This window comes from Botrytis byssoidea, assembly GCF_014898295.1.
Source record: "Botrytis byssoidea strain MUCL 94 chromosome Unknown BBYS_001, whole genome shotgun sequence".
In the NCBI taxonomy this organism is placed as follows: domain Eukaryota; kingdom Fungi; phylum Ascomycota; class Leotiomycetes; order Helotiales; family Sclerotiniaceae; genus Botrytis; species Botrytis byssoidea.
Genome location: NW_024065842.1, coordinates 1,240,648 through 1,262,588, shown reverse-complemented (window position 1 = coordinate 1,262,588; position 21,941 = coordinate 1,240,648). Strand labels below are relative to the sequence as shown.

The following is a 21,941-nucleotide window of genomic DNA, read 5'->3' as shown; positions in this document are numbered from 1 at the left end:
GTTTTAATGAATATTTTAAATACACGCCATTTAAATCTCGCTTGAGTCGGAAAATCACTAAATTCACACCACATGTATGATCAAAGAAACCTTGAACTTCACATGTCAAAACACATCAATGCTTTGTCGAGAGAGCAACATCATAGAACATGCATATGGCAAGTGAAACAACAGCAATTGCCGTTCCAGTAGAGCTTCTTCCCATCCAGCGCATGTGAAAGATTGCTTGCCTCTTGCTTACCTTTTCACTAATCCGTGCGTGACCTTCAGTTAACCTTACAATGTATGTCAGAAAATCTTAAGTTCTGCTTTCGGCTGAGAGCTCTGAGAGTTCCGAGACCAACCTTGCGAAAGCATGTGAGTGCGAAATCGCCGTTAACGTCCATGATTGGTTGAATTCCTACCGAGGCATCCTCAATATCACTATCCATCGATCTCCAACTCCCGACGTGCATTCTTCTTTCCTCCTTCCCATATAACATCTTTTTTTATTCCAACATCTCCCATTGCACATAACGCAATTTTGATCACCCAATACATTGATACATTGCCAAAATGTCAGCTGGTGAGTGGCTATCGCAAGTAAAGGACTGCAAACAAAGCTCACAGTGTACATAGCACAAAAACGTCTTGGGCAAGTTTCCGGCCATTTGGCTGGATCACAAAGCACTATTGCACCCACAGAGGGTGATAGTGGCCGCGCGAAGCTCTTGGAAAAGCATCCAGATGATGTAAGAATAACTATTCATTCCAAATGATACCTCTCGGCCAAGTGCTAACATTCTCGATTCTAGATCGTCGTAACAGCTTGTCTGCGAACCGCATTTACAAAGGGTGGCAAAGGAGGCTTCAAAGATACAGCAGCTGCAGATTTACTTGTCGGCGCATTTAAATCTCTCATTGAGCGTTCAAAAATCGACCCAGGGCTAGTTGAAGACATCGCTGTTGGGTCGGTGCTTCCTCCTGGAGGTGGAGCTACTGAATTCCGAGCCGCCGCTTTGGCTGCAGGATTTCCTGTATCTGCAGCAGTCAAGAGTCTGAATAGACAATGTTCATCTGGTTTACAAGCATGCGTGGATATCGCAAATGCCATCAAGTCCGGCATGATTGATATCGGTGTTGGTGCAGGTGTCGAGAGCATGAGTTTGCAATATGGGTAAGGGTCTCTTCTCTATTTCTCTGCATAGCAAAAAGCTAACGTTAAATTTGCAGACCTGGTGCAGTAACAGAATTCTCTGAACTCCTCGAGTCCCACCCAGAATCTGCGAACTGCAAAGTGCCCATGGGCGTTCTTTCCGAGAACATGGCCAAAGACAAGGGAATTCCACGTTCCCTGCAAGACGCATTTGCGGCTTCATCATACCAAAAGGCACTCAAGGCTCAGCAAGAGGGTCTCTTTGATGAGGAAATCGCTCCTTTGACTGTCAAATGGGAAGACCCAAAAACTGGCGAGACAAAGAACATCACTGTTGCCAAGGATGATGGTGTTCGAACAGGTATCACCGCTGAGAGCTTAGGTAAAATTAAGCCTGCTTTTGCAAAGGACGGTAGTATTCACGCTGGGAATGCTTCTCAAATTTCAGATGGAGCTGCCGCAGTTCTTTTGATGAAGCGTTCCACAGCCGAGAAACTCGGTCAAACTATCCTTGGTAAATACGTTGCCGCATCTATTGCAGGTGTGGCTCCATTACTTATGGGTATTGGTCCTTGGGCCGCCATTCCAAAAGTCTTCGAGAAGACCGGCATCAACAAGGATGATGTAGATATTTTCGAGATCAATGAGGCATTCGCAAGTCAATGTCTTTGGTGCGCAAATGAGTTAGGGCTTGACCAGAAGAAGATCAATCCAAAGGGTGGTGCGATTGCTTTTGGACATCCTCTCGGATGTACCGGAGCTAGACAGGTCAGCACATTATTATATGAGTTGAGAAGGACGAATCAAAAAGTTGGCGTAACTAGCATGTGTGTGGGTACTGGTATGGGTATGGCTGCTGTTTGGGTCGCCGAGTAAAGATTTGAGCGGTATATTTAAGATATTGGGATTCAGGGCAAGTAACAGTCTCGCGGAAAGATTACGGCGCATGGTTGTACGAATATAGCAGTGTGGCATTGGAAATTGAATGCATAGAATGAAATTTATACAAAATTGAAATTCAATCCAGACTGGGTAGAAACCACTTATCGGCAATCAGTCTAGAGACTTGTTTTGCTAAATATCCCACAATCTTTGACATTGAGCCATTTGAGAAAACGCTCAGTTGGCTATCACTATCGATCTCAGGAAATCCTTGCCTATTTGCTACTGTCTGACATTTTGCTTGATCTTTCGAGCTGGAATGGCTCACTCGTATCCGCAAAAGTAGGTAAAGATTCTTAGCTGGGTTGAGAGAAGAGATCTAGATTTGATAGATAGATCGCTTAACGTCGTAATAGATTTCTGTCATTGGGTTGTATCAAGCGAATATTTGGGCTTACTGTTTTTGGCCGCTGCGTCATTCTGGTGTGAGCGTGCATCAGGCACTGGAGTCTTTCATCTTTTATAGGGAGTCAGAGGTTCAAATTGGTTCAGCTAGTGAAAAACTTCCATGTCTACGTATTTCGACAGCCAAAAATTTCAGTTCACGTGTAGTCTCTATAACTTCAAGCCCTGTTCTCAGGAAGCAGATTCAAAGCACTTCATTCATAATGTATCTGAACTCATTTGTTACACTTCAAATCGATGTACTCTTGTCGACTTGCAATATCTCATTGCAACTGATCTTCTGGGTTAGCGAGATACAGTGAATAAGAAGCCAACACTTATTCACACGCAAACCTCGTGTACGGTTACTATGGAACGATATTTTTGAGGCAAGTCTACGGTTTTTGATCTGCGTCTGTGGTATATTGATTTGATATAAGGAGTTCTCTGTTGAAGTTCGCTCCATCTATTTAACATCTAATTCCATGTAGATTCTCATCTGCATATACATCTCAACAATCGTCATCCGAGTTAATTTTCAAAGTACTCACCAGAGAACACCGGAAAATTCAAAATACAGGAAAGCTCGCTATCCCGCTAACGCCAGTCATGGAAAATGACATGTACAAAATAACATCAACCACCGGTATTGGTATTGGCTATCTAAAATGCATCTTCGAGACACCGAAAAACAGTCAACCCAAAATGGAATATCGAAACAGAAAGATCGAGAGAAATCCACTTGCATCTTTGATTGCTATATCTATCTTCTGCCTCATCATAATCACCACATTCCTCTATCAACTACAAAACTATCTCCTTAACCCCCAGCCCTTCCAACCAAAAACCACTCACCCCAACACCCAAGACTCCAGCCCCAACAAGCTCATAAACCCAAACCCTCTCGCTCCCCATGAATATCTTGAGCCCCCTCAAGCAACTCAACAAGAAGTAATCAATTACTTCAATCGCCGTTTCCAAGGAATCCCAGATCTACAGCATCTAAGAAGACAAGTTCGAGAGAACATGGATGCGATATTCGCGGGTGCGATGGTGCCCTGGCCGGAAATTATGCAGAAGGGGTTTGGATATACGACAATGGCGGAGATTGATCGAGAGTTGGGATTGCAGAGACGAGGGAGAGGTGCGGCGCAAGATGGGAATGCGAATGGAGCGTTTCCTCGTGATGGAGGTGATACTCCGGGGTGGATGTTAGCGCTTTTCGAACGTGGATATGGATATGGAAATGGAAATGCAGATGTAGACGCATCTACATCCAAAAAGAAAGAAGAGGAAAAATCCACATGTCCGATTTGTATGGATGAACTCCCTACGAGAGCCGCGATTGCGAAACCGTGTAAACATCGATTTTGCACGACGTGTTTAGAGGATTGGATGGTGCATTTGAGGGGGATGGAGAGGGGAAAGGGAAAGGGGAAGGGGAAGGGAGAGGGACAGAAAATTAGATGTCCGGTTTGTGGAGTGCAGATTAAGAGGGTGGTGAGAGGGGGTGGGTTGATGGATAGGGTTGATCGGGCTTTGAAGAGAAGAGGGTCGGTTGAGGGGGGTTTGAGGGGGAGTGAGAGATAGGATGGGGGGTCGAGTCACGGGAAAGATTGGTGGTACACTCAAGACCTGTGTATCACGTTGTATTACAATGCATATACATCCACAAGTAACTAAATTGAATAATACAATTCGCACTTCTACAACTATCACACGTATGGTACTTATTATTCCATATTATTCCAGATTCTACATACCTATAGAGTTGATAATCATTCCTTCTCACAGCAAATCATCGAGATACTTAATTCCGGTGTGTAAGATTCGTTATACACAGTTTAGAATTATATAACTGTGAGTAGATAGTGACATGATGCGTCATCGTTTTGGACATTGTGAAATTTAGCGAACAGCTTTTGGGATTCGTATACTAGGTATGGTTATCCACGAGATGAGATGAAAATGTTTATCCTATAATGTTTCATTCTATTCCAAAGTAATTAGTGACACTTGAAAGTATTCCAACTTTGGATTGAATATCCCTATAGCGGTTATCAGAGGTAGCTAACTGCTAACCAAATTCTTCATGGGTAACTCATAAATAGGCGATCACGAATTATCAGTCAAGTAGGTATACACTCCAACCTCTAGTTTTAGCTTTTCGATCATATTTATCTAGCCGTGTAGATACCCATTGGATAGATAGATAGATAAATAGATACTCCAAACACATTGCGCTTTCGAGCATGGATTTGTCTATAGACGACTGTAAGATTGATTTATATATATATATATATACCGGGGTACATACCACTGTATTGAATAACGATGCAAATCTCGCAATCCCTCCCTCGCTGAGAAATTGAAAAATTCACAAAAGAGAGAGGGGTACAATGAATCAGACACTATGAAACAATAAAATATATTAATATCAACTTAATTGATGAACATAAAGTACTTTAGTCCACCTACCTAGGTATCATGATTATAAACATTCTTGATCAATATTGACTGTCTAATACCCAAAAGTATGGGAAGCTAGGTAGGTAGTACGATTTATAAGAACCATGGAAGTGCTAGCACCTCGCTTGCTAATACAGTGGCAGTGGCCTCTATGATCATATGATCGATATGGTGACGGAATAGTTCTGATTGAGTGAATCTTTGCAGAAAGAACACTGGCTGAGTGGTGAATCATGCATTCATTGATATTCAAGAATCTTTATTATTACCGTGATCTCTATATCTTTAAGCCCAATACAAAGTAAAAAGAAATTACGTGGGTGAAGATCGAGTTTTTATACTGCTGGGTCTTATTTGTACGTATTTCATAGACAGATCCGAGATAAGGCAATCCAAGGGTTTGTATTTAGGTATCGTTCCTGCAACGTCGAATATTCAAACGATTTCAGAAATCAACATCAAGACTATTGATCTTCACAAAAGAGAACTATCAACTCAAAATGGATAACCAACAAGAACAAAACAATAGCACTCCACCGAACACCCCTCCCGGGAACCATATCATCCGTCAACGCCGCGAGAATCGTCTAGCAGCCGCACGAGGAGATGCTCTCCCCTTCCCAAATATATCATACCCCCTCGGAGAAGAAGAAGAAGATAACGAGAACCCCCCCAACATCGCACCTCCACCAGCCAATCTCCCCCCCACCCCCCTCTTCATCGGACCCATCGCCAGCCAAAATCTCCGTATTTTCCCACACACCTTCAATCTCCTCATGCACTACGATCAGGCACCGCATCTACCCGTTCCCGCATTACACTTCCGGAATCGCATCGTATCTCTCCTCAACGGTGTTGAAGTTCCCTGGCCCATGCACGACGAGCTCCCACCGGATCTCCTCCCTCGTTTCTTCCCGGATCTGGAACTTTCCGCAGTACGAGAAATACAAGCAGTAATCTGGCGTGCGATGCTCCAGCGATCGAGAGTCATTACCCGGACCAACGCTCCAAATACACCATCATGGATTCTCGGGCTCTTTCCCGATGAGTCCCCGCTGGGACAGCGCGATGCGAATGGGGTGCCGATTTGTCCTATTTGTATGCAGGAGTTGCCGGCGCGGGTATCGATTGTGAGACCGTGTGAGCATCGGTTTTGTCCGGGGTGCTTGGAGGAGTGGATTCCGCATGCGAATTTGATGAACCCGCCGGCGAAATGTCCGGTTTGTTTTGTGGAGATTAGAGTGATTGGGAATAATGGGGAGGTGGGACATAGGGTGGGAGAGTTTTTGGGGTGGAATTTTGAGGGGGAGGGGCCGAGGGCGTGATATTTCATGAGGGGGTGGATGGGATGTGTGCTTGGGATTGAGAAGAGCTGATTGGATAAATTTGGAGATGATAGGGATTCGGATATCGGGTTGGGAAAATGCTGGATAGGGTGAGGGTTTGAGAAGGAGATAGCACCCTAAGTACATACTTCCGAGTCAGAAGACCAAAATCGTGACATACTATACCATCTAATCATTGAGTATCCGGCGGTAATTCTTCCCTAATTCTCTTTACACCTCGTCTATTCGTCGTCGCAACCCCCACAAAACCTACCACCCAATCTCTCACCCGCTTAACCTTCGCCATCTGTACATCTATCTCCTTCCTCTCCAAATCTCTCTTCCCATAACATCCTCCCACATCACTCCTATCAATTTTCTCCCTATACATTAACCAAGCCTTCGTCATATCCTTCCTCAAACTCTGTCCATGAACTTTGTTTCTAAAGCTTCCCAACGCTACATTTTTCATCAACACGATATCCTGAACCCTCAGATTTTCTAATACTTCTTTGACTTCTTCTTTGCCCTTTCCTGATAACCAGAAATTGATCGAAAACCCACTTTTCGTTTCATCACCAACTAATATTTCAAAAAGCGATACATTTCCTCCTTGTCTCGTAGATATTGCTCTCGGTTCTGAAATTGAAATAATACCCACAATCAGATTGACTGTCATAGTTTGGGGGACTATTGAAGTTAAATGTTGTGCATGTGGCATATCTTTTAGATTTGTCAAGTAACCTGCCACCGGCACTTGTGGATTTTCCCCAGATTGTGGGAATATAGATTGAGAATCATATCCAGATGTAGAATATGATGTAGAATCAAACTCCGAGGATGTTATTTGAGACGAGGGGATATCGTGGATAGCATAGGAATGTTCGTAGAATTGAGAGAGTACCCCATCTACCTCTTGATGATCATCATTTTCATCATTAAGAGAAATGTATGAATTCAAATTAGACAGTGATTGTGAATATCCCTGGGATTGAGAGAGAAAAGTTGTAGCTGAGAAGAAATCTGAGGCATGACCACCATACAACGGTTGGAAAGCATGATCTTGAGATGCTCCCGTGGTGAGATGTTTTCGTTCAAGAGGAAGTTCACGCCATTCTGGGTTCTGAGCGATGGAGAATTCCAAGACACTCGTGTTGTTATTCCGTGGTGCGGAGTTCGGGTATGGATGAGGGAGATGGAGGAATTGAATGAAGGGATCGGTGAAGTCACTGTGAAGTTTTGATTCGTCCCAGCTAAGTGAGTGATATGTAGGTGCTCCCGTGAGAAATATAATCTTGGGCGGCATGATTAGATTGGGTGGTGGTGTGGCCAATCATGTGAAATGGATATTGCGGATTTATTTCATTTACATCCATCGGTGGACTTTCGGGACCGAAGAAGTTGGCGTTGAAGAATTGTTATGGCCGCTTGCTGATTAGATGTATGAAGAGTGCTTGTTAGACAGATCCTTGATACGAAGCTCGCGGACATAAGAAAATCACCGACGGTGAATTAATATTCCTAAGCTTCAAAGTGGTAAGGTAATCATGTCAGACAGTAAGAATGAGAAATAAATATATTGAACGCTTTTCTTTTCTTGTCTTTTCCTTCCATCTTCCGCAATCCTAATATCGAATATTGAATATCAGATCGAATACAATTCCTACGGCCATAGATCTTATTCGGAGGTTCTTTCACGTATTATACCATAATCCATCAGATAAAAGCCAAAGCGGATCTGATAAGAGATTCCACGTTGCTCGGGCACTATTCCGTACATTCACCGGAATATGATGATTAGCTTGCAACCAATTATCGTACAGCATTGTTAGTATTGGACCCCACCAAAATGTCGAGGATTGGAAATAAAACCAGCCATGATGGCACAAGAGTTGCGACTAATCCCCCGCGCAAGAAGACCAAAAATATGGCTTCCACTTTCAAATCCCTATTAAATTCTGCCAAGCAAACGATTTCGGGTCAATCCACCCCAATTCCTGGAACGCCATCAGAAAATACTCCTATCGAGAAAATATTCCCTAAAGTTGACCCGGCGGTGGATGGAGATGATTGTGATCATGACTGCGAATCGTGTCATGTAAAGTATCCAAAAGGCTTCAAGATAGATGAGGATGATGAGCTATATGGTCATGTCAAAGGGTGGAGTACACATATTCTAGTTGCGACAGGCAAATCAGATTGGGTGAGAGATGTCGCAGATGAGAAGGGAAGTGTAATGCAAGCAATCGACCATGGTTCTGTTAAACCAAGTAATGGGGTAGGTCGTCTTCCTCCTGCCAAAACCCTATATCGTTGAGCTTTGAAACATGCTGATGATCCATCGTAGAAGCTTATGCTCTCCGCGTCCAACATACCCACACCTTCACATTCGACAGATTATTCGCAGCCTACGACGGTACTTCTATTACCTGCATTCATCGTAATTGACAACGTTACTCCACAATCGGTGCCAACTCTGATTACAGAGTTCATTGACAAAGCCCCTACCAATATGACACCTCTTGGACCCATTTCGATACCCCAGTCCCTCCCCGATCCTCTTCCATCCGCAGCACAACTCACATCACGTCCATCACCCCATCGAGCACTTATCCTTCTCTGTTCGCAGAAGACTCGAGATGCAAGATGTGGACAAAGTGCGCCATTACTGAAGAAGGAATTTGAGAGGCATTTGAGACCACTGGGACTATTCCGCGATTTAGATGACGATAGATCAGGAGGAGTTGGTATATACTTTATATCTCACGTTGGAGGACACAAATACAGTGCAAACGTCATGATCTACCGGAGATCGGACGCGTTTGGGTTGGACGGTGTTGAAAGAGCCAACGCGGATGGGGATATCATGCCATCGAAAGTGGTACCTGGAGAAGATGAGGATAAGGGTGCAGCTCAATGTATGTGGCTAGCAAGAGTGAAACCTGAAGATTGTGAGGGGATTGTGAAATTTACCATTTTGCAAGGCAAACTAATCAAGCCGGAAAGTCAATTAAGAGGTGGGTTCGATCGGCAAAAGGGACTCTTCAGTTGGTAGGATTCGGTGGACAAACCAAGTATCTTAGAGGAGAGGTTTCATTTTGTTTAGGTAAGGAAGCATTTATAAAAGATGTTTTGGGACATTTAGATGAGATATAAGTATTTAAGCATACACCTAATCATCATAGAGTTTAGATGATAGGAAAGCACCATCACCAGCAGTGAGAGGTTTTATTAATCCTTCCAACAAACGAAATCGAAAATTGAGTTTTCTTTCGACAAAGTTCCGAGGGACCCATTGATTTATTGAAATTATTGACCATTTTTCTCTTGAATTGATTGATTGTCAAATTCTTGGTACTGATTGAGTAAGGTAAGATAAATGCTAGGGATGGTATGATAGACAGTAATAAAAAGCAAGGATGATGATTGGGTGGGAAGAAGGAGAAGTAGGAGAAGAAGAAGAAGTAGGAGAAGAAGAAGAAGAAGAAGAAGAAGAAGAAATAGCTAGGGAGGGAGGGAGTGAGGGAGGGAGGGAGGCAAGTAATAATACTGTATGTAATATGACACTTTTCACGACTTCTTTTGATCATCGATGTAATTTGGTACTCGGTAGTAAACTTGGAAATTATTACCTTGGTAGCTTGGTATATTAGCAGATGTTTAAGGTAGGTAGGTAGGTAGGTAGGTAGGTAGTTGTAGTGGAAGATGTATTTGTAGTCGTAATTGTACTTATAGTTGTAATTGTACTTGTAATTGTAATAGTCATAATTGTAATAGGCGTAATTGTACTTATAGTCGTAATTGTACTTGTAATTGTAATAGTCGTAATTGTAATAGGCGTAATTGTACTTATAGTCGTAATACATACTTATAGTCGCGATTGTACTCATAGTCCACCTATATCTATCTACCTACCTACCTACCTACCTACCTACCTAGTTCCCCGTGGACCTGCTAATGATTTACTTTCCTTACCAATCTACCCACCCATCTAAGGTAAGCATGCATAATGCACATAAATATAAATAACATATAAATATATCCACCCAAGTAAGGTACATATACCATAAATACACCATAGATACGCATGAATACATATAAACACACATAAATATACCCAATTACACCCAATCACATCAAATTACACCAAAATATAGCACACCACATGAATACGCGACTTCCTTTTGCATGTTGCCCATAGCAACTAATTAAACTAATTCCCCCCAAAACAGGTCTAAACAAATCATTTAGAATGATTTGACGGATGGGGTTTGATCACAAGAGCCATCTAATCCAATCCATTCATTCATCCCAATTCCATTTCATTACATTAAATCCATTTATTTCATTTCAATCAAAAACCTCTCACACTTATTAAAACATTACCGCCGTACCTTTAACCTGTCTACCCTTTACTTATCTGGACTTCACTTCACGACAACGGGACTTTACTCTTATTATTGATTGAATTGCCATGACTTAGCTTTTGCTTGCAGTAAATCATAACATCCATACCAAAAGTTTCGTTTTCCATTGTCGCATACCGATGGTAGATATCTATAACACAATCCAGTTTAATTATACAACGACTCGAGTATAATAATATCTACTTGGTGCCTACCTACCAACCTACCTGCCTGCCTAGGTACTCTATAGCGAGCTTTTATCATGGCTACCAGTTTTCCTTACCCAGAATCAGTACATTCCAAACGCCCCAAGACAGCTTCGGTATTGAAAGCATTTATGCATAAGCGCACAACTTCTGACGGATCGACTCTTTCACCCGCGACTTCACCAAATGACGTTTTTGTAGCCTCTCCAGCCTTCGAAGATATGCCATCGCCGTCGGATTACACCCATCATCGCGCTCTCGCGGATATACAACGTAACCAGCAAACCTCTTCAATCATTTCACCTTACACAACCTCGCAACAAGAAGGCCTTCGACCTAAAACAGGTTATGCGGGTAAAGGATTGCATAAGAAGACAATGAGTGTCTTGTCACTCAAGTCATTGGCAGGCCCAGCAAAGGAGCCTACCAAGGGAACATCAATTCGGGACAAGCCTTCAACGAAACCCAAAAAGACTAAATCCTCGACAAGCCTTGTTGGGCTCCTCACTCGCCCAAGGTCCTCGAAGAACCTCAAGTTAGATGTAGAGCTGGCACAACGCGATTCAAAGGATAAGGAGAACCAGACTCCGGTGGTATCATCGCCTGTTCCAGAATCCGCGACTCGTCCTGCACGACCACCAATATATTCGCAATTCTCGAGTGACATGTTCACAAAACAACCTTTGGGAGGTAAATTCTTAGAGGATCAGATCGACCTTCATACACCCGAGAACCATTCGCCAACCAAACAACGAAGCTTTTACAATGGACAAAGCTCACAGCCGAGTCTTGCAGGCCGGGAAGGTGTATCGATACGGCCGCATTCCACATATTTACCCAGCAGTTTCAGTATCCAAGACATTCATAGAAACATTAGTGGGGAAAGTAAAAACAGATGCAGTGTTGACATTCCAAGGCGACAAGTCTCGACGGAAAAGAAACCGAGTTTGGATTATCGAACTTCAATGGATTTAAGACCAAGACCAAGCTTCCAACGATCAAGCACCGAAACATCAGTTGCATCAATCAAAACATCAAGTAGTACCCGAGGTTCTCGAGTCATGGCGGCAGTTTCCAACTTTACAGCAAAGGCAAGGGGGGATAGTGGAGTATATGTTCCAGTACAGACGCCGACCTCTGCGACATTTGGGCCCGACAGATCTCTCAATGATAGAGATATTGACACCGAATTCGAGGCTATGTTGGATAGGCGAAACATCCCAGAGCATCAACGTGGAAAGATGAGAAATCTCGCCAAATCCATGAAGAAAGATTTTATAAAACAAGATTGGGCCGAAACCGCTGCCGCGAGAAATGTTAGGCCAGTCAGTCATGGTAGTGACACAAGTGGTGAAAATGCAAAGGTCGAGGAAGCACCAGAGGTGAAGAAGAAGAAGAGACCAAGAAGTCGGACCTTTACACTCTCGAGATCTACTAGTAAGGAACGACCTGCCGAAAAAGATAAAAAGGCAGAAGGTGTTGTGGGAAACAGGAAGTCTGCAGAGTCTCTGAATGGTGGAAGTAAATCACTTACTTCTGCTGGCGCACAAGTAGCACAGAATTTAATTGCCAAGGCCAAGGGTCAGACACCGGATGATTTCGTCTCATACTTGAGGAAGGTCCGGAAACCAGAATCGGTGGAAGTAGGAAGGTTACATAAGCTCAGGCTATTATTACGAAACGAAACAGTAGCCTGGACTGACAATTTCGTTCGTCAAGGCGGAATGGAAGAGATAGTGGGACTACTACATAGAACTATGGAAGTTGAGTGGAGGTTTGTTACACTAATTCAATTGTTGAGGGTACAGTGGCTGACATACACACAGAGAGGAGCATGAAGATGCTTTACTGCATGAAGTTTTGCTTTGCTTGAAAGCACTATCAACCACGGCTTTAGCACTTCAACATCTTAACATTATTCAGAAGACTCTTTTCCCCGCACTTCTTCATATGCTTTTTGACGAGGAGAAAAAGGGACCAGCGGAGTTTACTACTCGAAACATTGTCACTTGGCTTTTATTCACTTACCTCAAATCCGCTACCCTTAGCGAACGCGCAACCAGAGCTCGATTCCTCCTCTCCTATCTCCGCGACCCTGAACCAAGTGAATCACAACGCCCTGTTGACTTCGTACTTGATATGCGACGACAGCGCCCTTATCGCGTTTGGTGTAAAGAAGTTAGTAATGTCACTAAAGAGGTTTTTTGGATCTTCCTCCACAATCTCAATGTCATTCCGCGCCCAGATTCCCGTCATTCTCCAGAACAACAAAATGATACCCCGCCTGATCTACCATATATGATCAAGCACTTTCCACAAGAGCTTCCTCCAGTTCCAGCCGCACCATATGTTGGAGGTGTCGAATGGGATGCAACAAATTACCTTGCTTCTCACCTCGACATTGTTAATGGCTGCATTGCATCTTTACCCACTCTCGAAGAACGTAATCAAGTTCGCGAAGAACTAAGAGTCTCTGGGTGGGAAAAGTGTATGGGCTCTACTTTGCGTCTATGTAAAGAGAAATTCTATGGTGGCGTACATGCGGGCTTAAGATGTTGGGTCGCGGCTGCAATTGAAGATGGTTGGGAGACGAAGGATGTGAGATGTGGTCCTAGTCCTGATAACAAAAGTCCAGTGCGAAAAAATATCACTCCAAAGAATGTGGCTGGCGCGGGTGTGGAAAACGCTCCTCCTAAGATTGATATGAAGTTGAGTTTCGCACAGAGCAGAGTTGACAATGGCGGAGATGCTTGGCTTTGATTGTGATAATGTACCAATATCACGTTTAGCTTGAGTTAACAGGATGCAGAAAGAGGGGAGGGAATGTAAGAAGTAAGACTCAGTGGTTCATATTTCTACGATACGAAGACAATAAGGAGAGCAAAGAAGAAGTAATTGCGGGGGATAGTGTTCACATTAGTCAGTCTATTTGATATGGTTGTATGGGCTTGGTTTAATCGGTCGGAAGGGGTTAGGATTTGTTGGATGAACAGGGTCGGTGTGACGGAGTAATTATTGATTGTCCTGGATATTTTGTGATTGAAGCATAAGGTTTTGTGGGAGGCATTTGTAAAGTGTGTGACGGGGAGGATATGAGAGGAGGGGAGGAGAAGCTGAGGAAAGAGATCAAGGAAGAAGAAAGAGGGAAGGAAGAGAAAAGAGAGAAGCAATACAGAAAGGAAGAAGACAGGGACGTGATTGATGATGACTTTATGATAAATGATTCAATGGTAGTTTGTTTTTCTTGCGTTTTGTGTATTTTTCTTTTTGTAAAGTCTTTTTCTGGCTTAGTTATCATACTTACTTACTACTGTTCTTCTACTCACTTTTCTGGATTACTTACTACTTGTTGATTGCTGCTGCTGCTGCGGCTATGTTTTATTTTCTTCTTGAATGATGATCATTTTGGCTATGGATGAGTAGGTGGGTAGGTAGGTATTCATGTGTGTATGATTGAGTAGGTATGGTACATATGTAGTTGTCTGTTTGTATGTGTAGATACTTGGTAGGGCTTTGGGGGGTGGTTTGTAGTGGTGGTGGTGATGCTGGTGATGATGGTGGTGATGGTGATGGGGTAGTAATAGGATAGGATTCGGATAGGATAGGATTAAGAATATTATTCATAATATGTATATGTATATATGTGTGTATGTATATCAATCTTATAATTCATTGATTATTTACTTCATCACTTTATTTATTCAGTCCATTATTCAAGTACTCAGTCTTTAATCTTGCATCTCACTAAACCCAAGAAACCTGGAGACCCCTCGACTTTTCAGATTGGGATTGGAGGTCGAGTTGGTAGGTAGGTAGACATGTTAGAAAAATAGGTAGATAGCTGGTAAGTGGATGGTAGATTGGTTGGTAGATAGATTGGTTGTGCTTGTACCTGGTAGTAGGCATGCTGATGGGATGGAAGGGAGTGGACGGGATGTGATGATGCAGCGAACATATAGATTATATCGTGACATTCGATGTTTGGAATACATGGGATATGGGATAGAATAAGACAGGATGAAGTTTTAAATAATTATACACATTTGCGTCAGTTCATTTCACTCAACATCAATTTCGCATGTACCATTTGCATTGGATGAATTTTATTTATTCATCTGAAGTCGCTCTGGGGTCTCATCCCTTCGCTAAATCACTCGATATTATCGTGTGTTTTAACGCTGCTCGACACAGCGGTGCGCTTTCATATCATATGAAAATAACGCTCGCATTCGTATTGTACAATATGCTCATTGAGCCTGCGCCGTATCTATTACAACTTCTCTAGGATTCCGCTCTCCATAATCCGAAAGAACCAGGGCAATTCTTCCACATCTTAATCGTACCATCTTCACTACCTGTAGCATACAATTTTCCGTCGGGAGAAAAGCTAATACTCCAGATCGGTCCATGATGACCTTTGTGAACATCTAAAATTGTTAGTAAGATTATGCTTGATTGGTGGAAAGGGAACATACCAAGTTCTTGATCAGAATCGAAATCATAGACCTTCGCCCATGTATCCTTAATTCCACCAGTGATATATTTCCTCTGAAGTGGATGAATAGCTACACTAGCAACCTCATAATTCAAGACAACCTTCTTGATAAGAGTGTTTGCAGCTGGTCCACCATAGAAATATAAAGTTTTTCCTGCAGCAATTGACAAAATAGGTAATCCTTCACCAATATCTCCTGGTCCAGATGCAATGTTGCTAAATTCGCATGAACCAATATCGCCATCAACTTTTTGTTCTTGGACAACAGATTGCGAGCGTAAATCCCACCATCTTATCACTTTATCATCTGCTGCCGTGACTATGATATTTGGGTCCCGAGTCCAAACAACAGCCTTGATTGTTCCTTTATGAACACCCGGTCCAATCTCGAAGCCATCATCTTGAGAAATGTTTGTAGTGTCGCTTCCATTGCCATTAGAACCTGCGCCATTTGCACCCGTAGAATTGAGTTTCGCGAGGTCAAAAATAAAAAGTTTCTTGTCAGTTCCTCCCGTCGCAAGAGTGGTACCAGAATCTGGAGGGAATGCGACAGCTCGAACGACATGTTGATGCTGGATAGTATAAAGGGTTTCTCCGGTATATGTATCCCAAACTTTTCTGTGCAATTATTAGTGATGATGGTCACCCAATGGAGCGAAGAACGTACGCAGTGAAATCTGCGGAAGCAGTCGCAGCATATTTAGCATCCGGAGAAAGTCTAGCTTGATAAACTGCGCCTTTGTGTCCAAAGAAAGTACCAATCCTAAGTTCATCAATTAATATCTTCCGGGAACAAAAGTTCGAGAGGTAACATACCAATCGCCGTTGATACCACTTCTTAACATAGGGTTGTTATCTGCCGAATTGAATTAGAGACAATTCCATATCCGAAACATTTCTCCGACATGCCATACCTTTACACGCTGATATCATGTAATACTCATCATCCTTTCCGTCCACAAATCCACAGAAGCTTATATGCGTGACAGGTCTTGAGTGACCATGGCATGTCAAAGGAACGTATTGTTTGGTGTTCTCTGGCCCCGCCATCGTTGTATGTTTGAATTGAAGTATGAAATGTTTGATTTTGTATCAAAACTTGAAAGCAGTATTGTAACTTATGATCTTTTTAAAGGGAAAGAAGTTCGATTCTTGCAGTCGCGGGTTGATGTATACTTTGCGGCGAAAGAGTGGGAGTGACCGCACTATGATGATGGTAGGCTGCTCTAATATATGTAGAAGAGAGAGTGTGTTATTCAAGAAGATTCGTTAAACGTCGTTAAATTCGTAAGATATTGATTAAGAGGTAGAATGGATGGATGAAGCTGTTGCCTTGAATGGAATTGAGATAGATGCTTGACAACTTCCTCAATGTGAAAAGGAAAGGGGAAAGAAGCAAAAAGAACTCCGTTCGGGGATATTGTGATTTTGTTTCATTGAGGTCAAGAATTAAGCTACCATTACCTTAATTACACTAATATCTTAGGCTCTATCTTGAAACAACACGGAGGCAGTTAATCCGACTCCGAATATCTATGACTAATCAGCATGAACAATCCGCTTCTTGGGGAAAGGGGGAGAGTGGGAAATGTGGTTATTGGATATTGATATGAGTACCGAGGTAGGTAAGTGAAGTTATTATACGTTCACCAGTAGTTATTGATATATAATTGATTGGTGTTGTTTATTGGTGACTGACCTGAGTAATGAATGAACTAATTACCACTGTGTAGGTAGTCTTACAGGGTTCAGATACGCCATTCCATACTTGTTCATGCGCCATACAGTGATAGTAGCTACCTCTACCAATGCTATTACCCGTGTGCTTACCTATATAGCCCATATATTGCTTAGGTACCTACTTATATAGAGGGGCAACTTTAAGGAAGCTTATGGTCAAACATGGAACTGTAACTATAATCAACTTCCATTATTCTCCAAAACATAACAACAACCTTTCATACTCTCTCATTCCCTCTCTCCCTCTCTTTCTAATTCTGTCAATTTCTGAAAAACTAAATACATAATTGCAATAAAGTCAACAAATATGGCAGAATACAAATTATCTGCATCTTTGGCTGGTCATGAAGACGATGTAAGTTGATGATACCATACTCCACTCTCCAACAAGGTCAACCTGGATGTTGGTGACGACAACATATACTAATAACATGTTGTTCAAACATAGGTTCGAGCTGTAGCTTTCCCATCTGCGAAAGCTGTAGTTTCGGCTTCTAGAGATGGAACAGTACGATTATGGAAACAACTCTCAGATCATCCACCAATATTCGATGCCACCATTTCCTCTCATGCAACAGCTTTCGTAAATACAGTCGCATATTTACCGCCGAGCTCTCAATTTCCAGACGGTTTAGTTATCTCAGGTGGAAAAGATACCGTTATTGAAGTTCGACAGCCTTCGAAAGGACCAGAAGAAAATGCGGAAGCGCTACTTATAGGACACAGTCATAACATATGTGCTTTGGATGTCGATCCAGCTGGGCGATTTATAATCAGTGGAAGTTGGGATGCGGAAGCAAGAATATGGCCATTAGGAAAATGGGAATGTGAATCGGTTCTCAAAGGACATGAGGGCAGCGTCTGGGCCGTTCTTGCTATAGATTCGGAAACTGTCATCACTGCTTGTGCGGATAAACTCATTAGAGTATTCAACACCAGTGGCAAATTACTGCGGACTATTCGAGGTAGTGCAGATGTTGTTCGAGCTCTTTGCAGGTTACCCAAAGGTCATCCATCCGGGGCAGATTTTGCGTCTGCAGGTAATGATGGCGTAATCAGATTATGGACTCTCTCTGGCAAGCAGGTGGCAGAATTACATGGGCATGAGAACTTCATTTATTCTATTGCCTCTACATCTTCCGGAGAAATTATCAGTTCTGGTGAAGATCGGACTTTGAGAATATGGAAAGACAGTCGGTGCATCCAAACAATTACACATCCTGCAATTTCGGTCTGGGGTGTAGCTGTGTGTGGAGAAAATGGAGATATTGTTTCGGGTGCAAGTGATAGAGTGGTGCGAGTCTTCACGAAAAATTCGGAGCGTTTCGCAGATGCAGAGACAACAACATTATTTGAAGACTCAGTCAAGGAATCATCTATACCTCAACAATCTTTGCCTGAAGTTAATAAGGAGAAGCTTCCTGGACCAGAATTCCTTACACAAAAGAGTGGCACTAAGGAAGGACAAGTCCAAATGATCCGTGAGTTAAATGGAGCTGTTACTGCACATACATGGTCCAGTGGTAAGTTACTTCTGATGCTAAATGTTGGGCATTGAGCTAATTATCATCTAGCACAAGGTCAGTGGATAAATGTAGGCACTGTTGTTGATGCTGTTGGAAGCAGTGGAAAGAAAGTCGAATACCTCGGAAAGGAGTATGATTTTGTCTTTGATGTTGATATTGAGGATGGCAAACCTCCCCTCAAACTTCCTTATAACTTATCTCAAAACCCATATGAAGCTGCTACGAAATTCATTGCAAATAATGAACTTCCAGTAACCTACTTGGAGCAAGTAGCCAATTTCATCACAACCAATACTCAAGGAGCTACGATTGGCCAAACTCAAGAAAGTTCTGGACCGGATGCATGGGGTAGCGATCAAAGATACCGACCAGGCGAGGGAGAGTCCTCAGCCCCTGCAAATATTCCACCACCACCCAAGGTCCTCCCACAAAAAGAGTATCTCTCGATTATCGTGGCTTCAGTACCAAAGATGCAAAAGAAGATTGAAGAAGTCAACAAAGCATTGATTAATGATGGTCAAAAGGGTGTGTCCCTCAATCCTGAAGAGCTCGAAGTTCTTCAAACCCTCCGAAAACATCTCGAATCTACCGGCGCCACAAATACTTCTCAATCTGTTAGTGGAGGTCTTGACTTAGCAATCAAGCTCTCAACTCATTGGCCCTACAAAGACCGACTCGCTGGACTCGATCTCCTCCGTCTCCTAGCCATTGCACCTGAAACCGCAACTTTCCGTACCAACGATGGCCAGTCCATTATCGATGTATTTTCACAAGCTGCTCTAGAATCTTCACCTCCTTCCGAAAATCACGTCATGATGGCCGTTCGTGGCTTTGCTAATCTTTTTGATTCCACCGAAGGTCGCCAATTAGCCACAGACAATTTTGATAAAGTCCATGACTTGATCAAGACAGCTATTCAAGCCTCTACAAATAGAAATTTATTGGTAGCTGCTACGACCGTCTATATTAACTATGCTGTTCTATTTACAGAAACAGACCCGGATTTCGAACAAGTTCTTGCTGTTTTGGATACAGTCACGAGTATCTTGAAGACACAAGTCGATAGTGAAGTGATTTATAGAGGATTAGTGGCCCTAGGTACGCTTTTGACTGTGGGAGATGAGATTAGAGAGGCTGGGAAGGATGTTTATGGCGTTTTGACCGCGGTGGATGGCTGTGTGAAGAAGGCGACTGATCCACGCGTGAAGAATGTTGGGAAGGAGATTAGAGAGTTACTTGCGTAGTGGATAGAGGGAGGTAGATTAGATGAGGGGAGGGAAGAATGGTGCAGGAACGAAAATAATGAATACATGAACGAAATGAAATAAAATTTAAAGCATAGCTGGGGGTCGATTTTTAGTTTCTTCTCTTTAAGCTAAATAGCTTCTGGCATGTCGATTACATACAGCGCTTGCGCTTAGATATTATAGTATGAATGCATAGTCTTTAACGCGGAGTTAAGGACATGAATTGTACTGTTATTGATAGTAATAATTGTATTGAGATGAGAATTGAAAATCGAAACTCGAAAAACTCGAGAATTAAAAGGAAATAATAATATCATTCCTTCTTCCTTCCTCCTGAATCATAATCTTCCCCATAAAACGCCTGAGTGATCACCTCATACATATAGTTCCGTATTGGGATACTTGAGTATCCTGCTTCAATCTCCGGTACCTATCCATTTCCGCTTTCTCGACTTGTTGGGTGCGGACGCTCACTTAATGTGTCTGTCTGCCCGTGGTATCATATTGTGTCGTATCCTATACTATCATATCCTATACTATCTACAGTCCTTCTTTTCTTTTCATAGGGTTTCATCTGATTATCTTTCCTTTTCCCTTCCCATATCTCCGATCTAAAATTCCCCAGGGATTTCAGATCTTCCTTTATCTCCCATCTCCCACCTCTCATCTCACAAGAAACCCCACATCGCAACACCCAGCACGCTCGCGAGACTCGCCGCCCAGAGCGAGCGGGAAGGAGAGGTGACTGTGGAGGCGGATGTGGATGTAGATTTGGAGGAGGTGCCAGGATCAGAGGCATCGTTGATGGTGTAGACGTTTGCGAAAGAGAGGTCGGAGGAGTTGAAACAGTTGGAGCTGTTTACTTCGGCGACGTCTTCGGGGAGCGCGAAGGTTATGTCTACGCACTGGGGTGGGGGTGTTAGGGTTATGTTTTGGGGGAGATTTGGATTTGTTTTTAGGGGTGATGAGAAGAGGGGAGAGTGATGATGGAGGCTATGAGGATGATATCATGAAATATGAGGTGGAAGGAAAAAGAAGGGAAAACCAAACATACAGAATACAAAGCAGCCCCATGAATCGCCAACTCCACAACCTGAATCGTCGCATTATCTCCCACGTTGACCGTCGTATTCGCGGGCAAGGGAATTTGTGGTAAACAGAAGGTTCCTGGGTAGGGATTTTTACTCGGGCCGACGATTTGCGTGACGGATGTCATGGGGAAAGACATGTTGGGGGGGCCGTTGTCGGGACCATCGGTACCGAATCCGAGATTAAAGTAGAAGAAGGCGGTAGCGTGGCCTTGAAACCAGCCGGGTTGAACGGCGATGGCGCCGCCGTAAATGGGCCAGAGAGTGCGGTTGGTGGTGGTGCGCATGCCGCCGCCTGGAGGGTGTTAGAGGTGAGCTTGATCGGGAGGGAGGATTGGGAGACAGGAGTTGAAGGAGAGAAGTTGGAGGAGATCGGAGGTAATACGGAGATGGATATGAATGTGCATAAGCATATATGAAAAGCTTGGAAAGCTTGAAAAACAAAGTGCCCATATCAAATCCAATTCTCCAAGGCAGCTCCTCGCACCCCAAACTCAAATCCAAAGATTCCAGTTCATGAAGTAAAAGTCTACTCACAAGGATACATCCACTGCATTCCATAAGGAAACGTCTCATTCGTAATCAAATTATCACCTCTCCATCCCGGATATGTAATGACCGTATGCGCCTGCACCAAAACACTCGTCGTGATGGCCAAAAGCGTTAATATACTCGTCGTAAACATTGTGATAATGTCGGTCTTTTAAAGAGAAAGGGTGTGTGTAAAACCGGCTCGAATGATAAAATTGAAAGATGTTGGGAAGAAATTGAATGGGTTCGTTGTATATATGTTTGCCGGATATGATATTGTGGTCGATATTTAAGCTTGGGAGGGAGATATGCAGGTAGGTAGGTAGGTAGGTAGGTAGGTATTCAATTCAAGTATCAAACATCAAAGTCTCTCTTTCCTTTGGTCTTTATGGATGCAATTCAGATAATTATCAGAACATCACTAGATGGATGAGATAATTACGTTCC

General features: G+C 43.0%; 9 protein-coding genes across 9 annotated transcripts; 6 read left to right on the top strand and 3 right to left on the bottom strand.

Annotated features, from left to right (window-relative positions):
- Nucleotides 1-555: 555 nt before the first annotated feature.
- On the top strand, nt 556-2,011 carry EAE97_000374 (uncharacterized protein; the record flags this gene model as incomplete). The annotated part of the gene is made up of 4 exons (XM_038870884.1): nt 556-565; nt 619-731; nt 795-1,156; nt 1,213-2,011. 4 exons carry the CDS (start codon nt 556-558, stop codon nt 2,009-2,011), a joined length of 1,284 nt encoding a protein of 427 aa, XP_038738245.1.
- A 1,059-nt stretch (nt 2,012-3,070) lies between these two features.
- Nucleotides 3,071-4,051, top strand: EAE97_000373 (uncharacterized protein; the record flags this gene model as incomplete). The annotated part of the gene is made up of 1 exon (XM_038870883.1): nt 3,071-4,051. One exon carries the CDS (start codon nt 3,071-3,073, stop codon nt 4,049-4,051), a length of 981 nt encoding a protein of 326 aa, XP_038738244.1.
- Nucleotides 4,052-5,430: 1,379 nt separating this feature from the next.
- EAE97_000372 (uncharacterized protein) lies at nt 5,431-6,255 on the top strand (the record flags this gene model as incomplete). The annotated part of the gene is made up of 1 exon (XM_038870882.1): nt 5,431-6,255. One exon carries the CDS (start codon nt 5,431-5,433, stop codon nt 6,253-6,255), a length of 825 nt encoding a protein of 274 aa, XP_038738243.1.
- A 193-nt stretch (nt 6,256-6,448) lies between these two features.
- EAE97_000371 (uncharacterized protein) lies at nt 6,449-7,561 on the bottom strand (the record flags this gene model as incomplete). The annotated part of the gene is made up of 1 exon (XM_038870881.1): nt 6,449-7,561. The coding sequence occupies one exon, from the start codon at nt 7,559-7,561 to the stop codon at nt 6,449-6,451; it is 1,113 nt and encodes a 370-aa protein (XP_038738242.1).
- Nucleotides 7,562-8,104: 543 nt separating this feature from the next.
- Nucleotides 8,105-9,310, top strand: EAE97_000370 (uncharacterized protein; the record flags this gene model as incomplete). Its single annotated transcript, XM_038870880.1, has 2 exons — nt 8,105-8,533; nt 8,603-9,310. 2 exons carry the CDS (start codon nt 8,105-8,107, stop codon nt 9,308-9,310), a joined length of 1,137 nt encoding a protein of 378 aa, XP_038738241.1.
- Nucleotides 9,311-10,608: 1,298 nt separating this feature from the next.
- On the top strand, nt 10,609-14,463 carry EAE97_000369 (uncharacterized protein). Its single transcript, XM_038870879.1, has 2 exons — nt 10,609-12,641; nt 12,694-14,463. Exons 1-2 carry the CDS (start codon nt 10,924-10,926, stop codon nt 13,625-13,627), a joined length of 2,652 nt encoding a protein of 883 aa, XP_038738240.1. The 5' UTR covers nt 10,609-10,923; the 3' UTR covers nt 13,628-14,463.
- Nucleotides 14,464-15,148: 685 nt separating this feature from the next.
- EAE97_000368 (uncharacterized protein) lies at nt 15,149-16,412 on the bottom strand (the record flags this gene model as incomplete). Its single annotated transcript, XM_038870878.1, has 5 exons — nt 15,149-15,294; nt 15,343-15,980; nt 16,030-16,125; nt 16,179-16,218; nt 16,277-16,412. The coding sequence occupies 5 exons, from the start codon at nt 16,410-16,412 to the stop codon at nt 15,149-15,151; spliced, it is 1,056 nt and encodes a 351-aa protein (XP_038738239.1).
- Nucleotides 16,413-17,409: 997 nt separating this feature from the next.
- On the top strand, nt 17,410-19,872 carry EAE97_000367 (uncharacterized protein; the record flags this gene model as incomplete). The annotated part of the gene is made up of 3 exons (XM_038870877.1): nt 17,410-17,457; nt 17,551-18,625; nt 18,677-19,872. 3 exons carry the CDS (start codon nt 17,410-17,412, stop codon nt 19,870-19,872), a joined length of 2,319 nt encoding a protein of 772 aa, XP_038738238.1.
- A 671-nt stretch (nt 19,873-20,543) lies between these two features.
- EAE97_000366 (uncharacterized protein) lies at nt 20,544-21,648 on the bottom strand (the record flags this gene model as incomplete). The annotated part of the gene is made up of 3 exons (XM_038870876.1): nt 20,544-20,780; nt 20,930-21,258; nt 21,501-21,648. 3 exons carry the CDS (start codon nt 21,646-21,648, stop codon nt 20,544-20,546), a joined length of 714 nt encoding a protein of 237 aa, XP_038738237.1.
- Between the last annotated feature and the right edge of the window lie 293 nt (nt 21,649-21,941).

Bases quoted from the DNA above. Each gene is read 5' to 3' on its own strand.
- EAE97_000369 (XM_038870879.1), top strand. From the start codon at position 10,924: ATGGCTACCAGTTTTCCTTACCCAGAATCAGTACATTCCAAACGCCCC. The intron at 12,642-12,693 runs GTTTGTTACACT...ACATACACACAG, and splicing joins ACTATGGAAGTTGAGTGGAG to AGAGGAGCATGAAGATGCTT.